Source organism: Cicer arietinum, chromosome 1 (assembly GCF_000331145.2).
Source record: "Cicer arietinum cultivar CDC Frontier isolate Library 1 chromosome 1, Cicar.CDCFrontier_v2.0, whole genome shotgun sequence".
Classification (NCBI taxonomy): domain Eukaryota; kingdom Viridiplantae; phylum Streptophyta; class Magnoliopsida; order Fabales; family Fabaceae; genus Cicer; species Cicer arietinum.
In genome coordinates this window covers 9,021,968-9,036,808 of record NC_021160.2, presented here as the reverse complement: position 1 = coordinate 9,036,808, position 14,841 = coordinate 9,021,968, and the positions used below count along the sequence as shown (strand labels likewise).

General features: G+C 27.7%; 2 protein-coding genes across 2 annotated transcripts; both read right to left on the bottom strand.

Moving 5' to 3' along the window:
- Positions 1-5,278: 5,278 nt before the first annotated feature.
- Positions 5,279-9,151, bottom strand: LOC101497892 (importin subunit alpha-2). Its single transcript, XM_004487741.4, has 10 exons — positions 8,802-9,151; positions 8,547-8,643; positions 8,370-8,461; positions 8,122-8,253; positions 7,856-8,041; positions 7,605-7,768; positions 7,438-7,516; positions 6,843-6,971; positions 6,216-6,343; positions 5,279-6,117 (listed from the first exon to the last, which is right to left on the bottom strand). Exons 1-10 carry the CDS (start codon positions 9,015-9,017, stop codon positions 5,745-5,747), a joined length of 1,596 nt encoding a protein of 531 aa, XP_004487798.1. The 5' UTR covers positions 9,018-9,151; the 3' UTR covers positions 5,279-5,744.
- Positions 9,152-10,928: 1,777 nt separating this feature from the next.
- Positions 10,929-12,290, bottom strand: LOC101497560 (uncharacterized). The gene is made up of 3 exons (XM_004487740.4): positions 11,960-12,290; positions 11,574-11,824; positions 10,929-11,479 (listed from the first exon to the last, which is right to left on the bottom strand). Exons 1-3 carry the CDS (start codon positions 12,104-12,106, stop codon positions 11,071-11,073), a joined length of 807 nt encoding a protein of 268 aa, XP_004487797.1. The 5' UTR covers positions 12,107-12,290; the 3' UTR covers positions 10,929-11,070.
- Between the last annotated feature and the right edge of the window lie 2,551 nt (positions 12,291-14,841).

The window sequence follows — 14,841 nt, the reverse complement described above, 5'->3', positions numbered from 1 at the left end:
TTTGCAACGACAAACAATTTTTATGACAAGTAAAATACTCAATCAAATCCTTTAAATGTCACCTTATTTCCTACTTAAATTCTTAAAAAAATATGAGAATAATATGTGATTTTTTTTTTTAAAGATGATAAAATGTTACAGTAGACATTTTGGTCTTAACTATTGTATTCTGCGGGGAAAAGTTATGATAATTTTAAATTTAATTGATAAATAATATCACATCATTAATTGTTCTAACATAAATTCAAATGAACTGTCCGTCTTAATTTGAAGCTTGTTACTATTTAAGTCCAACCAATGTTATCAATCATAAAGAATTAATATTAATGATTATAGATTTATAATTTTCGTATACTTTGTTGAACTAAATAATTAAGTGTGATTTAATTTAAAAAAATAAGAATGATGATATTAGAGGGGATAATTTTTTTTTCTTCCTAAATATGTTTAAAATAAGAAATGATATTTTGTGCAAAATATTGGAATTGTAATAATCACTCAATTTGAAATCGAAATTGTTAAATAAGGCCAAATTTCACTTTTATAGCTAACTAATAAATGAAAATGTTGAAATACAAATCTACATTGACTATTGACTATCTATGTGGGACTCAAATACAATTTTCAATAAAAACTCGGTGTTAAATTTGACTCCATGGTAAATTTGTAGTAAAATATAACATAATTAATAAAATTGTAGCGGTAAAATGATTTTAGTTATTAATTATGTCATCTAAGGTTAGATGTAGTCGACAGCCCTTTACATTCCGGTAGTTGATATCGATATTGTTTAATTTTAATTGAATGGTTTATATTTAAATTCAATATTTGAGTTATAAAATAAAAATGAAAGTGTATTTTGATTTGGATTGTTTGATTAAGATAATAGAGTTAGTTATTAATGTTTTGTGCTGAGCTGAATAGTAGTAACATTAATATGTGTGACAATCTAGAAAACATATAAGGGATCATAATCATGTGAAGGACAATTCATCATATGCTCGAAGGAGTAGGTTAGTTGCTGTAACCATCCAATGAGAGACATTGAGTAGCTGTCACAAGAATGATCTGGCACCTACATATTCTGACACCAATGATTCTCACTTAATTCGTGTGTCAATCATGACTTTTTAGAATTCACAGTTCATACGGTTGAAAATAAAATTTTACAAAGACAAACTTGTGGGATCCAGCTTGACTGTTGTCGATAATGTTTTTATTTTTTTTTCAAAAATTTTTTTTTTTTTTTTTTTTTTTTTATGAGAAAAAAAAACGTGGAAGCATGAGAAAATAGGTAGAAAGTGAGAAGGAATTAAAAATTTATGTAGACTTACTTCGGAATCAATGGTCACCAATAAGTAGGAATGGGAAAAATCTATACATGCATATAATCTACTATAAATATGAAACGGATAATTTAATAGTATCCGCAGATAAAATAAATTGATATTTTAATTATCCATAAATTAATAGATATGAATTTAGATGTAAAGTATTTGTATTTGTAAATATTAATATTCGATAATAAATTAGTAAAATGGATATTCATAAAATGATTACTCGTATGGATATAGATTCAATATAGATATATTTTATCCAACATATAACTCGATGGAAAAGTATTGTTTTTACCCATAAAAAAAAGTAGCAGCGTCTTTTAAAAAATAATATAAATTATATTTTGATTTCAATAAATATTCTACTTCTTGATTTTAATCATGGTAAAATCAGATACAATTCTAGTTTATAACGTTAAATTAATAATAAAAAAATTGATGAATTTTATAAAAAAAATTAAACTCTTTTTTTAATTTTTATTTATATTTTTTTTATAAAATAACACTAATATTAAATAATTAATAAATAAATTTATTAATTAATAATATATAAAATTTTAATATTTAATATATCATAAAAAATGATGTATTTATAAATTCACGTATCAAGATAATTTATCAGCTCTTTTTTTAAGGACCAAAACCGAGTGTATATAATTTTGTAGGGACTAAATCCTAAAAAAAAATTTACAAAGTCTAAAATAAAAAATTATATATTTTCAAAAATCAAAGACATATTAATTAAATCTATAAAATATAAAAATAAAGGTAATAGATAAAGAGAAATTAGATGTCTTACTGCCATGTGGAAGATTAATTCTATGACAGATTTAAAGAGTCTAAATCATGGGATACTTTGTGGCACCTACTAGAATCAAATATCCTAATTAAGGTAGACTAAAAAAATAGTTTGGTGGATTAAAAAAATAGTTTAAATAATCGTAAAATGTATTTCGTTTTATTTTATCGATTTTCTTTATTTTGATAAATTATTATATACCCATATAAAAAGGCTAAATTCCCCTTTAAAAAAAGTAATTCAAAATTTGATATAAAAAATAATAGATAAAAAATTCAAATATCCGATTGCCAACTCAAAAAATAATTTTATAGGTACACTAGTTATAGTGAGTTAACAAAAAATAGTTTAAATGACCTTAAATTATATTTTGCTTAATTTTAATTGAGTTTTTGTTGCTGTTGTCAATTCTTATATATCCATAAAAACAAGGTATTATCTCCGTATAAAAAAAAAAATCAAAATTTGAATTTAATTAAGGTAAAATTATACAATTATTTTTTTAAGTTTAACTTAATTTTTGTTTAGGTTCTTTAAGTATATATATATTTTTTTATTTAGTTATTTAAGTTATATTTATTTGTGCTATTAATCTTTAGGATATATTAAATTACATGTAGACTTTTAAGTTTAAAAAAAAAAATTGAATTATTTTGTTATAAAATATTAAGATATAATCGAAACATCACAATAAGTTGATTGTCCAAGATACTTTGCATGTGAAAGAAGTTAAATATATTGATTATGTAAATAAAATTTTATTACCTTATTTTTAATATTATAAGTTGATTTAACAAAAAAAATATTATCTCAAAAGGAATGTAATTTATAATTTTTAATACAACTTTAATTATTATTTTTCTTATATTATTATTCAATGATTACTATATATATATAGTTTTTAAAACATTATTATATTTTAGATTGATAATAAGTAAAAAATCTATGAATAATAAATATTGGTGGTTTGCTAAAATAAATTCTCTTTTAAATGAAACTAATTATGAGACGAAAGAAATAATATTAGTAAGATGTATGTTTAGAAAAAATAATAATAAATACACTTAATGTTGTAAATTAATGGAAACAAGAAGATCATATAAGAGATAGTGAATAGTATTATTATCTTAGAATGTAGTTTATGTTACAATGTTAGCTTTAATAGCTACCCTAATAGACCTAATATGTCTCATTAAAAGTTTATTGAAAAAATCTAAGGGGGAAAATATTTAATATTTTAGTGATGGAAAATAGTACAATATCCATTTGTGAATTTTATTGTGTATTTATTTTTCCCCTCAACCATATCAATATATTTAAGACGGTGAAAGCCAAACTTTGGTATCAGTTGCTTGAAGATTCTATTTGGAAGTGACTTTGTGAAAACATCTAAAAAAAAATTATCACAAGAATGAATTTGCTGAATGCTTATTTTACTACTCTTCTACCGATCATGAGTGAAAAAGAATTTTGAAAAAACTATATTTTATTCGTTCCCCTTTAATATATCATTCATTCAATTGAACAATAAATGCAATATTATCTTCATATATTATTATATGATTGTTGCATCCATTATTTAGGTATATAAACCACAATTCTCTTGTATATGTTCAATCAAAGACTTTAATCAAACACAGTTCTCTATTTGTCTCGTGTAATGCAAAAGTTTTGTATGATTTGACGAAATTGATGTTATGATCTATTTTATAAATCTCTATAATATGATTGTATCTCTATTTGTAAACAAGTAACCTGTTTATGATATACCATTATGAGGATCTGACAAATATGCTATATGTTCGCGTAACCAATTAGTTCTAGTTTGGACACTTTGAAATAAAATAAACTCATATTCGTTTATATAGGTGAAGAATTATATCTTGATAATAAATTAATAAAAAATAATTTATCAAGACATGTATAATTAATGATGTACATCAATGCTCCAATTGCACTGAAACATGATACTTTAAATCAAGTAGTTCTTCATCCTCTTAATTTTTTTTTAATTTAATTAAAAATTATATTTAGTAACAATGATACTATAATTATCAAATCAAAGTATTTATATATAAAAAAAGATGAAGCATGATAGTGTTAGACATCCAATCAAAATATTATAATAAAAGAATCAATTTTTTTTTATTATTAATCTAAAATGATAATAATAATAATAATAATAATAATAATAATAATAATAATAATAATAATAATAATGATAATAATAATAATAATAATAATAAGATGAACAATAATAATAGTAATAATATTTTTATGAAAATCGAACACAATCTGAACATTATGCAAATATAAAATCTGATTCAATGAATATTTAACATAAATAACAATAAATAAAATAATTAATTATAGTTTTGAATTATAAAATACCGAAACCCTTAAAATAAATTTTGAAAAACTATATAATAGATCTAATTTTGTGCTTCTGCAATTATTTAGAGATAAATAAATATTGATTTCTTTCTGAATTCATTGATAATAAATATTGTTTGATTTGTAGTTTTTTAATAACTATATAATAGATCTAAGTGTGTACAATTCTTTAAAGATGTATAAATACTAAATATTTCCGTAATTCATATAATTTAAATACTGATTTTTTTTAAAAATTCTTTATAAATTATATAATAAATCTAAATAATATATCTGTGCAATCCTTTAAGAATACATAAATATCGAAGTTTAAGTTCTTTTAAAACTATTTAACATATTGTTTGAAAAAAAAATTATAAAACATATATATTGAACTTCATGCACTGACTGACACTCTTTGAGTGTGGAACTCTTAACATTACCTACTATTCATAATACTTAATAAATTAAAGAGTGCTTACAAGCAGGTACAGATTTTTTTTCCTAAAGGAGTGATTATAATTAAGGAGAGGTAATATATACCAACCGATTTACGAATTACTAATATATTATATTTCACTTCAATTGGGATTCAAAAATTCATTTATACATCAAAAGAAAGTTATTTTCATCTCCCTCAGAATTGAAATGAGTTTTTTATATTTTAATATTTAAGTTAACAAATTATTCAAAAATAAATAAAAAGTTAACGTAACAAATTATATTTTCAAAAGGAGAAAATTATTCAGTAAACAATATGCAAATGCAATGACAAAAAATAGAGCTATTTTTTTTCACTGGAATGCACCATAAATTTGGTTTCTGAACACTGTCTGTATTCACTCAAATAAAATACTGACTCGGTATAAATAAATAACCAATACAACTACGACTCAATAAAAAATAGGACTCAAAGCCTCGTCAAAGAAAACCCTCCCCCATTGCCACACAAAACGGGTCCTTGCTACTGCAACATACTTTCTTCCCAGCAAATATATTTTCTTATACAAGATAGATACAATGCTCACATTATGCAGCTAAGTGAACCCACCAGCCCCTTCTTATTTGGACATGGCAGTTAAGACTGACCCACCCCAGCACTTCATTACTGACACTAGACATTACTGACACCCGACACCATGAAGTACAATGACCAACCGACCCCCCCAATTCTACCAGGACTCAACTCCAACTGTCACCCATGTATCACCCTGCTCCACACTGAACCGAAGTCTTCAACTGAAGTTGAATCCCCCGGATGGAACTGGAAGGTCACTGCTTCCAAAATTAAAACCAGGTTGAGAACCATCGCCTGCAGGGAGTGTCTCATCTTCATCTTCCAACCAATATGTCTCAAGAATTTTAACAGCCTTCTCATATATTTCATTGTTGTCATGACTCTGTAAGTTTTCAATTTTTTCTAACCCCTCAGCATCATCTATCATCTGAGCATACAAGTTGACATCTCCAGTGTTACCAAAGCTTTTCTCCGCTTCTCCAACCTTCAGAATATTCTCAAGACCTTCTAAACAGACAGTAACAATTCTCGGATCCGGGCAAACAAGCAAATCACATAGAGGCTTAATGCAACCCTGGCTCACCAAGTACCTTGTAACAACAACATTTGGTAAGTTAATACACAAACTCTAAAAATTGCAAAAATGAAGTAGAGTCAGAAAATAAAAATAAAAGTTCACTACACATACTTGATTTGCTCATGGGTACCACCAGATGTGGCATTTGAGATTGCCCAGGCAGCTTCTTTTTTAATGTCAAACTCGGCATTTTGAAGAAGATTGACAAGGGGAGCAATCAGACCAGCTTCAATTACAGCCTAAATCATACATATAAGGTACAAAGTTCAAAATGCTTTTTCAGTAAATTGCAAACAAAACTCAAGACCCAAACAGAAAACATAATGACAACATCATCAATCTAGCAACACAATACATTCCCTTCAGTGATGTACTTTAATCAAAATGGAAAAAAAGTGCCTTAATTTACCTAATAATTCAACTTTTATTTTACAAAATAACTCATTGCAAAATATCATTGACACAAGTTCATCGGTTGGGGATTAAAAAGGGTGAAATAAATGTATGTTGGGGGTGTTGTGAATAAATGATAAATCTTTTCTAATTGGTTTAGCCTGAGAACTAAATATATCTACATAAGTTACTATTACACCAGATCTCCATGTTAAACACCATACAGGTCCCTACATGTGATACCCAAAAGTCAAACTTGAATAAAGAACTGTTCCCAACAATATACTTTATTAAACATGATGTTTAACATCAATTTAGCATAGAAAAGATGATTTACTAGCTTACCTGTATCTGCTCCTTATTTCCGGCTGTAATGTTTGATATAGTCCAGCAAGCTTCTTTCTTAATGCTTTTTTTATGATTATGGGTCAACAAGCTCAAAAGGCATGGGAGTGAACCATGATTGATAATAGCCTGATGAAAAGAATCCAACCAAAATAAGGTTATTATTACAAGTGACACATTACAATACACAAGGGTCAAGAAGAGACTGGATTCATGATAATTAGTAGTGCATACAATACAACACAACAAAATTTTCAGAACAAACATAATATAACAAATATAACTGTCCAGTCTTCCCAGAACAAAATTTCCACTCCCCCTCAAAATAAAATTGATTCCTAGGCTAGTATTTCTAAAAATGTGTCAATGTAGATTCAATACCTCCCATTGTATTGGTGTTTTTCATAATCAAACTAAACCTGAAAAATTTACTAACACACCAGGTTTATAAACTCAGGTTGAATTATTTATATTTTAATGTGCACATTAAAACAACTAACACACCACTAATTCAGTACTTTACTCAACAAACTTATCAGAAATAATTAGGTTGAAAATTATTATTACAACAGTTTACAAGACATTATGACATTACCTGAGTCTGCAGATCGTCTCCAGTTACAATATTTCCCACTGTACGAAGTGCAGGAATCAGCACTGATGGAGATGGGTGCCTTCAAAACATGCAAATACATTTAGATACTAAACTAAATAACTGAAGAAGAATATTCGTCGGCCAGGAATAGAAGAATTGGTACTCACAGAAGGAGCTGCACCAGTCTTCCACATACACCTGCCTCAATAACAGCTTGGATTTTATCATTTGTTCCATCAGAAAGGTATGAGAGTGCCCAGCATGCATCTGTCAGGACTTCTTCATCATTGGAAAAAACCAAACGCTCAAGAGCAGGAAGTGCTGGCCTTACCTGTCCATCGAAATTCAGGTATTAGTACACAGACAAGGTCCTCTAGCAGGTTCAGTTTTAATTTAATTTAACAAAAACAAGAAATACCTGCTCAAATGGAGGCTGTGGCTTGCCCCTGCAAAAGTTTGACAGAGTCCACGTGGCATTTCTCAGCATTGAAAGCTTTGCATGCTCATTCAACTGGGATAACAGTGGGATCAGGGCACCATGGCTGAGAACAAGATCACGGCACCTAGGGGAGTCACCAGCAACATTCCCCAATGCCCACACAGCCTACAATACCGGAGTTTTAGTCCTCAGTAAAAATAGCATAATGCTGATTATATTGCTATCACATTTCAGTATGAATATACCTGCTCCCGAACATCATCACTAGGTGAACTTAGTAGCTTGACAAATATTGGTACTGCCCCATGATCAATTACCACCTTGGTGTTCTCAGAAGTTCCAGATGCTATGTTTGTGAGAGCCCAAGCAGCCTCAAACTAAACAAACAATAGGTCACACAAACAACCAGTCAAAACAACAAATTTCAACTACACTACACCACACTAAATAAAATTTCAAAATAACATAAAAATAAAACAGACAAGTCTCAAACCTGAAGTTGGGGAAAATCCTCCCTAACTAGAAATTCAACAAAACGAGGAACAACACCAGATTGAATTACTTCCTCAATCGGAGGGCTTCGTTCTACAGACAAAAATCACGACTTTAACACTTGTACTCACAACAACATAGTGATGCATTAAAAACTTCGAAAATAATCCACAGTTACCAATCGAAAGCAGCTTCCGAAATTGCGTAGTTGCTTCAAGTTGTTGGCTATTATCATCCGACCAAACTCCGGCAATCATTGCAGGCAGAGACTCTAACTGCAACAACAAACAAACAAATAAACATAAATAACCGTCAAAACCATTTCCATAACTAACTATCACTGAAACACAACATCGGAGATTGAATCACGACCGCAAGATCAGAGATTGAATCCAAAATCGAGCGGCGACGATCAAACCCTATGGATGAGTACCTTTCTCTCGACAATGGAGGAAGACTGAACAGAAGTAGGGAACTGCGGTTGAGCTTGAAGACCTTCACGTCGCTTCTTCAAGAGACTCTCTTCGCGCTTACTTTTACGGATCTCCACCATGTTGTCTTCTCTTCTCCGGCGACCTTCGTCGGCGTCGACGGCAACCTTGTAACGGTTGCGGCGAACTTCGGTTCTAGCATTAGGTCTGAGCGACATCGTTTTGGATAGGGCTAGGTGGCACCAATCGAATGTGATTTGGGAAATGAAAAACCCTAATTGACGATTTGAGAATTAAGGAACTTTGAGAGAGAGAGAGAGAGAGAGAGAGTGGTTGGAAGAAATTTAAATAGCGGTGAAGTAGTGGGGTGTGGGGTTGTATATTGCGTGTGAAGGTGGTTGTGGTTTTGTGGGTTTGGATATGGATATGGGTATTGGGTATTGGGTATTGGGTCGGGTTGACCCATAAGGAAAGTGTTTGATGATGGTGATAAATGATAATAAATGGTGATGCGGTGCGTCGTTTCGTGTTGGAAGATATTTTTGTTGGATGGATCATCGATGGATCCTACCGACTTATCACTCTTCAATCGTAACGATCCAATCCACTTCAAGAGTTGGGGAATGTGTGTTCCATCAATACCCAATTTCAAACCATTTATTTTTCTAATTCTACCTTCCTAACTTTTTATAAAAACTCATTGCATGTTTCATGCATATTAAACAAAATTGATAATATAATAAATTGTATGTTTTATAAACTATACAACTATTTTTAAATTATTATTTGTTTATAAATGTATTTAATATGAATTTTTCATGTTCTAAAATAAATTGATACAATTAATAAGTGATATGTTAGAGGATTTATAGTTAATTAAATTAATTAACTATTAGTCAAAATGGCCTAATTAGTATTTTGAATATATTTGCAATTATTTTATAATATTATGTTTTCTAGAATGTTCTTGGGATCTTTTAAGGTTATGTCAAATGGATGGTTATGATTTTCTTAGAATAGTATATTAAAGGTATTGTCTTATTTCGGAAATTATTGAATGAATAAAAATAAAATATTTCTACTGTTTTTTGTTTTTTCCTTTCTAGTTTAGAAATTCTAGCATCTGTATTCTTTGTCTTATCCTATTAAATTGATCAAAAGATAGGCTGGTCAAAATAATTTAGGTGATATGACTTAAAAATTACACGATCAATTAAAAAGAATATATAATTTTTTATGATTTGTTCAAAAGCGAGTCTCTTACGATAAAAAATTTATGTGATTTGATATGTTATATATATATATATATATATGAATAGCAATATTGTATTTTTATAATTACAACAATTCTTATTTAAGTTACTCCGCTTAATATTTCTTTAAAAATATTAATCTTATTAATTTAATTGTTAAATTAAAATTTTTTATTAAATAAATTAAATATATAAATTTATATAGAATTTTAATAGTATTTGATAATTTATTAGTAAGTTCAATTCATTACACAATATATTTTTTAAAGTGCAAGTAAAATATTGATCATAAGATCTTATAGCTACACATATGTTATTTTTATAATTTTTTATATGTATGATCATTAAGGTATATTAAAAAAATTGAACAATTGAATTGGGAAAATTTAATATCTACAAAGAAATATTAATCGAAGTAATTTTTGCTAGAGTTACTTCTAAAGTTAACAAATCATATAAATATAATTTAGATTAACTAATAATAATTTGTCACGTCAATTAAGCGTTATGTGATCCTATATGACCCGAGCGCTTGTCAAAAAAGCACCGTTGTATCTTCTGTCATTTTAAAAAAAATTATACAACAGCACTTGTATTTAATAAGCGCCGTAAAAGACGCGCTATAAAATATCATTTTTGACGTAGTGTCTTCAATAATTTAAAAATTATTTAAATAATTATAATTCTTACGACATTAAAACAATTTTACATTATTAATTTACTGCCTTTAAACTTATAAAATTTTACAGGTGCTATTTAGATTTTGTGTAAGTTTAATGACTTACGGTTGGCATCAATGAATCCTGACTCAGCATCAAGTAATCCGAAATTATGGGATCAGTGAACAAATCAGATTTATAATCACATTACACCAAATTGGTTCAATCAAATATGTTCAATCAAATTAGTTTTAACTCTATAGTTTGTATATTTGTAAATATAATTTTGTGACACGCTATGCCTTAAAGTTTTGGTCCATACGGCCAAACCAAAGGATGAAACTATACGGTCTATAAATCTATACAAAAGTAAAGGTTTTGTTAAAAGGTGTTGGAAACACAGACAATAATAGATCATGACTTTGACTCTCTATTGTTGTTGGATTCTCCCTTGGAACAGTAGTGATATTATTATTATTATTATTATGTCTTTGAGGTGATCTTGGTGGAGAAGCATAGAAGGTAGAAGCTTCAAGAACCTCTCTTCGAACATGTGCTAGTTCCTCTGACATTCTTTGTGCACGAAGTGCTGTTAGGTATAAACCAGCAGCTAAGAAAACTGTTGTTAAACTAAACACTCCTGCAGATGAGAACAAACCTTCTCTAATGCTATAGCAACCTGTTCTTGGTTTCCACCACTTTTTTAAATGTCCTGACTCTACACTTAGTCCTGCTAATAATAATATCTCTGCAACTGCAAAACAAATCCTGTAACATACATAACAAAATCTCTTCAATTCCAACTTTTTTTTTATAATTAATAAAAATCAACAACATGAAAACTAAAATACATTTATCTTACCAAGTTGTAATGAAGAAAAAACCAGCCAACCATGTTAAGGATTTGGCAGAAGGAGAATCAGGATCCCAATTAATCAAAGAAGGTGATGATTTACTCACAGCTATCAACATGTATGTATGCTCTATAACCAAAGCAAGTGCTAATCCAACAAAAGCACCAGCAGCACATAACAAAGGCACTTTCCCATTACCATTGTAAACACATACAGATTTACCTCCCTTTTCTTTTCCATCTGTATTTATCCATGTAACCTATCATATCAACTCAAAATTTTATATTCAATTTCATGCATACTCTTATATGGTAATCATCAATCAATAGTTACTGCTAAACTGTGGTGGATATTAAAAGTTTTGTAATTTTCAAATATAGTAATAAAATTGTACCTCAGAACGCGTGGCTTCAGCTATGAGACATAAGATGAAACAGAACAAGCCTAATAGAATTGTGACAACCATAAGAAAAGCTCCTGTTTTGCTACTCAAATCTGTTTTACTTCTGTTTGGTTCAAGGTCTGCATGTGTAATTGCCATTTTCAATGACCCTTTTGTTTTTTGTTTTTGGAACTCACACAAAAGAGAAAAAATTCATAAGAGAAAACAAAAGGAAGAGGGAATGAATATGAAAAAAGAAGGAAGAGTTTCTAGAATTGCTTGGAGCAAGGGTTGCTTGAAGGACAAAGATTCCCACCGTGTGGTATTTAATACTAGGAAGTGCCATAAGGTCTATTGTTAATTATCACTATAAGTTTATATTTGTAATGTTGTGAATGATGAAGACATAGGTAGTGCTAATGTTTTATGACAAAGCACACACGTGTACACTATGACACTTACACTCACAAAATCTAGTGTGCCTTTCAGTTAATTCTGTTTTTTTAATCACAAGTATTAACCTAAAAAGGTAAAGTAGTTTTTGCATAAGGTAGTACATGTTCTCACAAATTAATCATCCCAACATATCTTAATCCTTTAATCAAATACTTATAATTTTTATTTTATTGTTGCCACTATGATAATTCGGAATTTGGTTGAAAATAAAATATGGTGAACGATCATTTCATTCAGGATTTAAATTCAGATTTTTTTTTAAAATAATTTGTCTTTAATTGAAGTTCACTAATTACTTAAATTCAATAATTTAGTTAATTTAACTTATATATAAATAATGTCAATCATACATACGAATAATTAACTTGACTTAATATTGATCGTTTGATTGAACTACAATTAAATCGAACAATTGAGATTTGACTAGACAATAAATGATAATAGAGAATTTGGATTGTTACTTAAATGTTATGCAATTGTATATTCAATCGAATTACATCTTAGAGGTTGAATTATACCGCAATTTAAATTTAACGACTGATATTTGATTGGATGAAATATAGAAAATGGAACTAGGCTTAATGACAAGGCAAAAACGTTTAAATGTCTCTTCTAAAAATTTGAAAAAAATAAATAAAATGTGTCATATGCATGATTATATTAATTTTAGATTATGATTTTATGACTCTCCATGTAGAAAGGTAAGGAGAACGTACAAAAAGTTGAACCATATGCTGAAGTAAAAGATACTTGATGAACAAGATTTGCTAAACAAGGAAGAAGAGAAATCCAAGGTAAAAGAAAAGGAATCAAAATTGTTAAAATTAGAAAGAGAATGAATTCTGTGCTTCAATATTGGGGCAAAGCATTATAAGAGGTGAACGGTTGTTATTATTCTCTAGAGTTGAATATTCTTCACTAATAAAGCACTAAAAAGTGTTTTTCTGATGTGGAAAAATGAAGAAAAATGTGAGGGACAAAAAGTAAAATAAAAATAGACGAATTTGGATTTGACAAATGGAAGCATGAGGTCAGTTACAACTTGTGTCTTGGTTTTATTTATTTTCACAAAAAAGAGATGCAGTCTTAAAAGAAAAATAAACTATATGACAAATATTTTTAGGGATCACAAACTCCAGAGATGAATAAAAAATATATTTATACATCTAATCTAAGATAAGATGAAGAGATTTCACTACAATACAATTAAAATTGTTAAAGAAGAATCAAATTAAAGATGATCCTATTTGACTTATAATTTTTTATTATTATATCAATCAAAATTTTAGAGTCGCTTTTCATATTAAGATGAGATATTAAGATGAGATAATTCATTTGTTTAGAGAAAAAAAATTCATATAAATATTTTATTGTAAAAAATACGGTAAATATCACGATAAAATTTATCAAAAAACATATTACAATAAATTTACAAAGAAAAAAATATTCATATAAATATTTTTTTTATAAAAAAGACAATAAATATCACCATAAAACTTGTTAAAAAAATACATCACAATAAATTTACACACAAACATTTGCCAATTTTTTATATTAAAACAAACATTTGTCAATTAAATTAATCCCACTATTTATATCATTTTTTGCATATATATGTTGTGCATCTAATTGCTAAGGTATTGGACTATATAAAATGCCCTTGATTTTTATATTTCATTTATTTAATAATTAATATATTTTAAAATATTTTATCTATCTATTTTTTTTTAAAAGAAAACGTAAGTGCGTACATAATTAGTTTTTCTACTTCTTCCCGTCTTATTTGTAAAAGAATTCAAAAATAACTTATCAAGAATCCCCAAATAATTAACTAATCTAAAACAATACTTTTAAGCAATTAAGCAAACAAACTACAATTAATAAGTTTTTTTTTAAATTTAATAAATATACACAATCAATATAAAATAGTTATGATGACATTTAATAAAAAGTTATTATTTTATTATATCACTTCAATTTTGTTAAAATAATTTTAAATTTGATATTATGACGTAAAAAAGTGATTGTCACTCTTTGAAATAACACCTTATCTAATCTTGTTTTCTTCTATCTCCACAAGACTTCTCAAATTGAGATTAAGTTTTTCTATAAAGTGAGCAATTTATTTTAAAGAATAAAATGAATAATATTAATCATTGATGATTAAATTTTTAGTTAATATTATTTATATATGCATGACTAATTATGATTGATTATAATAGTAATTATTTATTTTTTTATTTTTTTTATTTTTTTTATAGTAAAATATTATCGAGTAAATTTTTAGTAAAAAATTATTGATTTACACAATTTATCATTTATTTATTTAGATAAGTGAGATCCTTCAAATTTCATGTCATACTTGTTCAAATTGCATGTCATAGTTGTCCAACATTTTGTACTGGCCATTTACAAGCCCTTTATCTTTAATGACAAAA

Coding starts and splice junctions, on each gene's coding strand:
- LOC101497892 (XM_004487741.4), bottom strand. CDS start 9,017: ATGTCGCTCAGACCTAATGCTAGAACCGAAGTTCGCCGCAACCGTTAC. Junction 8,254..8,369: donor AGGATTTTCCCCAACTTCAG/GTTTGAGACTTG, acceptor TTGTTTGTTTAG/TTTGAGGCTGCTTGGGCTCT. Junction 7,517..7,604: donor AGACTGGTGCAGCTCCTTCT/GTGAGTACCAAT, acceptor CATGTTTTGAAG/GCACCCATCTCCATCAGTGC.
- LOC101497560 (XM_004487740.4), bottom strand. CDS start 12,106: ATGGCAATTACACATGCAGACCTTGAACCAAACAGAAGTAAAACAGAT. Junction 11,825..11,959: donor CTGAAGCCACGCGTTCTGAG/GTACAATTTTAT, acceptor TTGATATGATAG/GTTACATGGATAAATACAGA. Junction 11,480..11,573: donor TTTTTCTTCATTACAACTTG/GTAAGATAAATG, acceptor TGTATGTTACAG/GATTTGTTTTGCAGTTGCAG.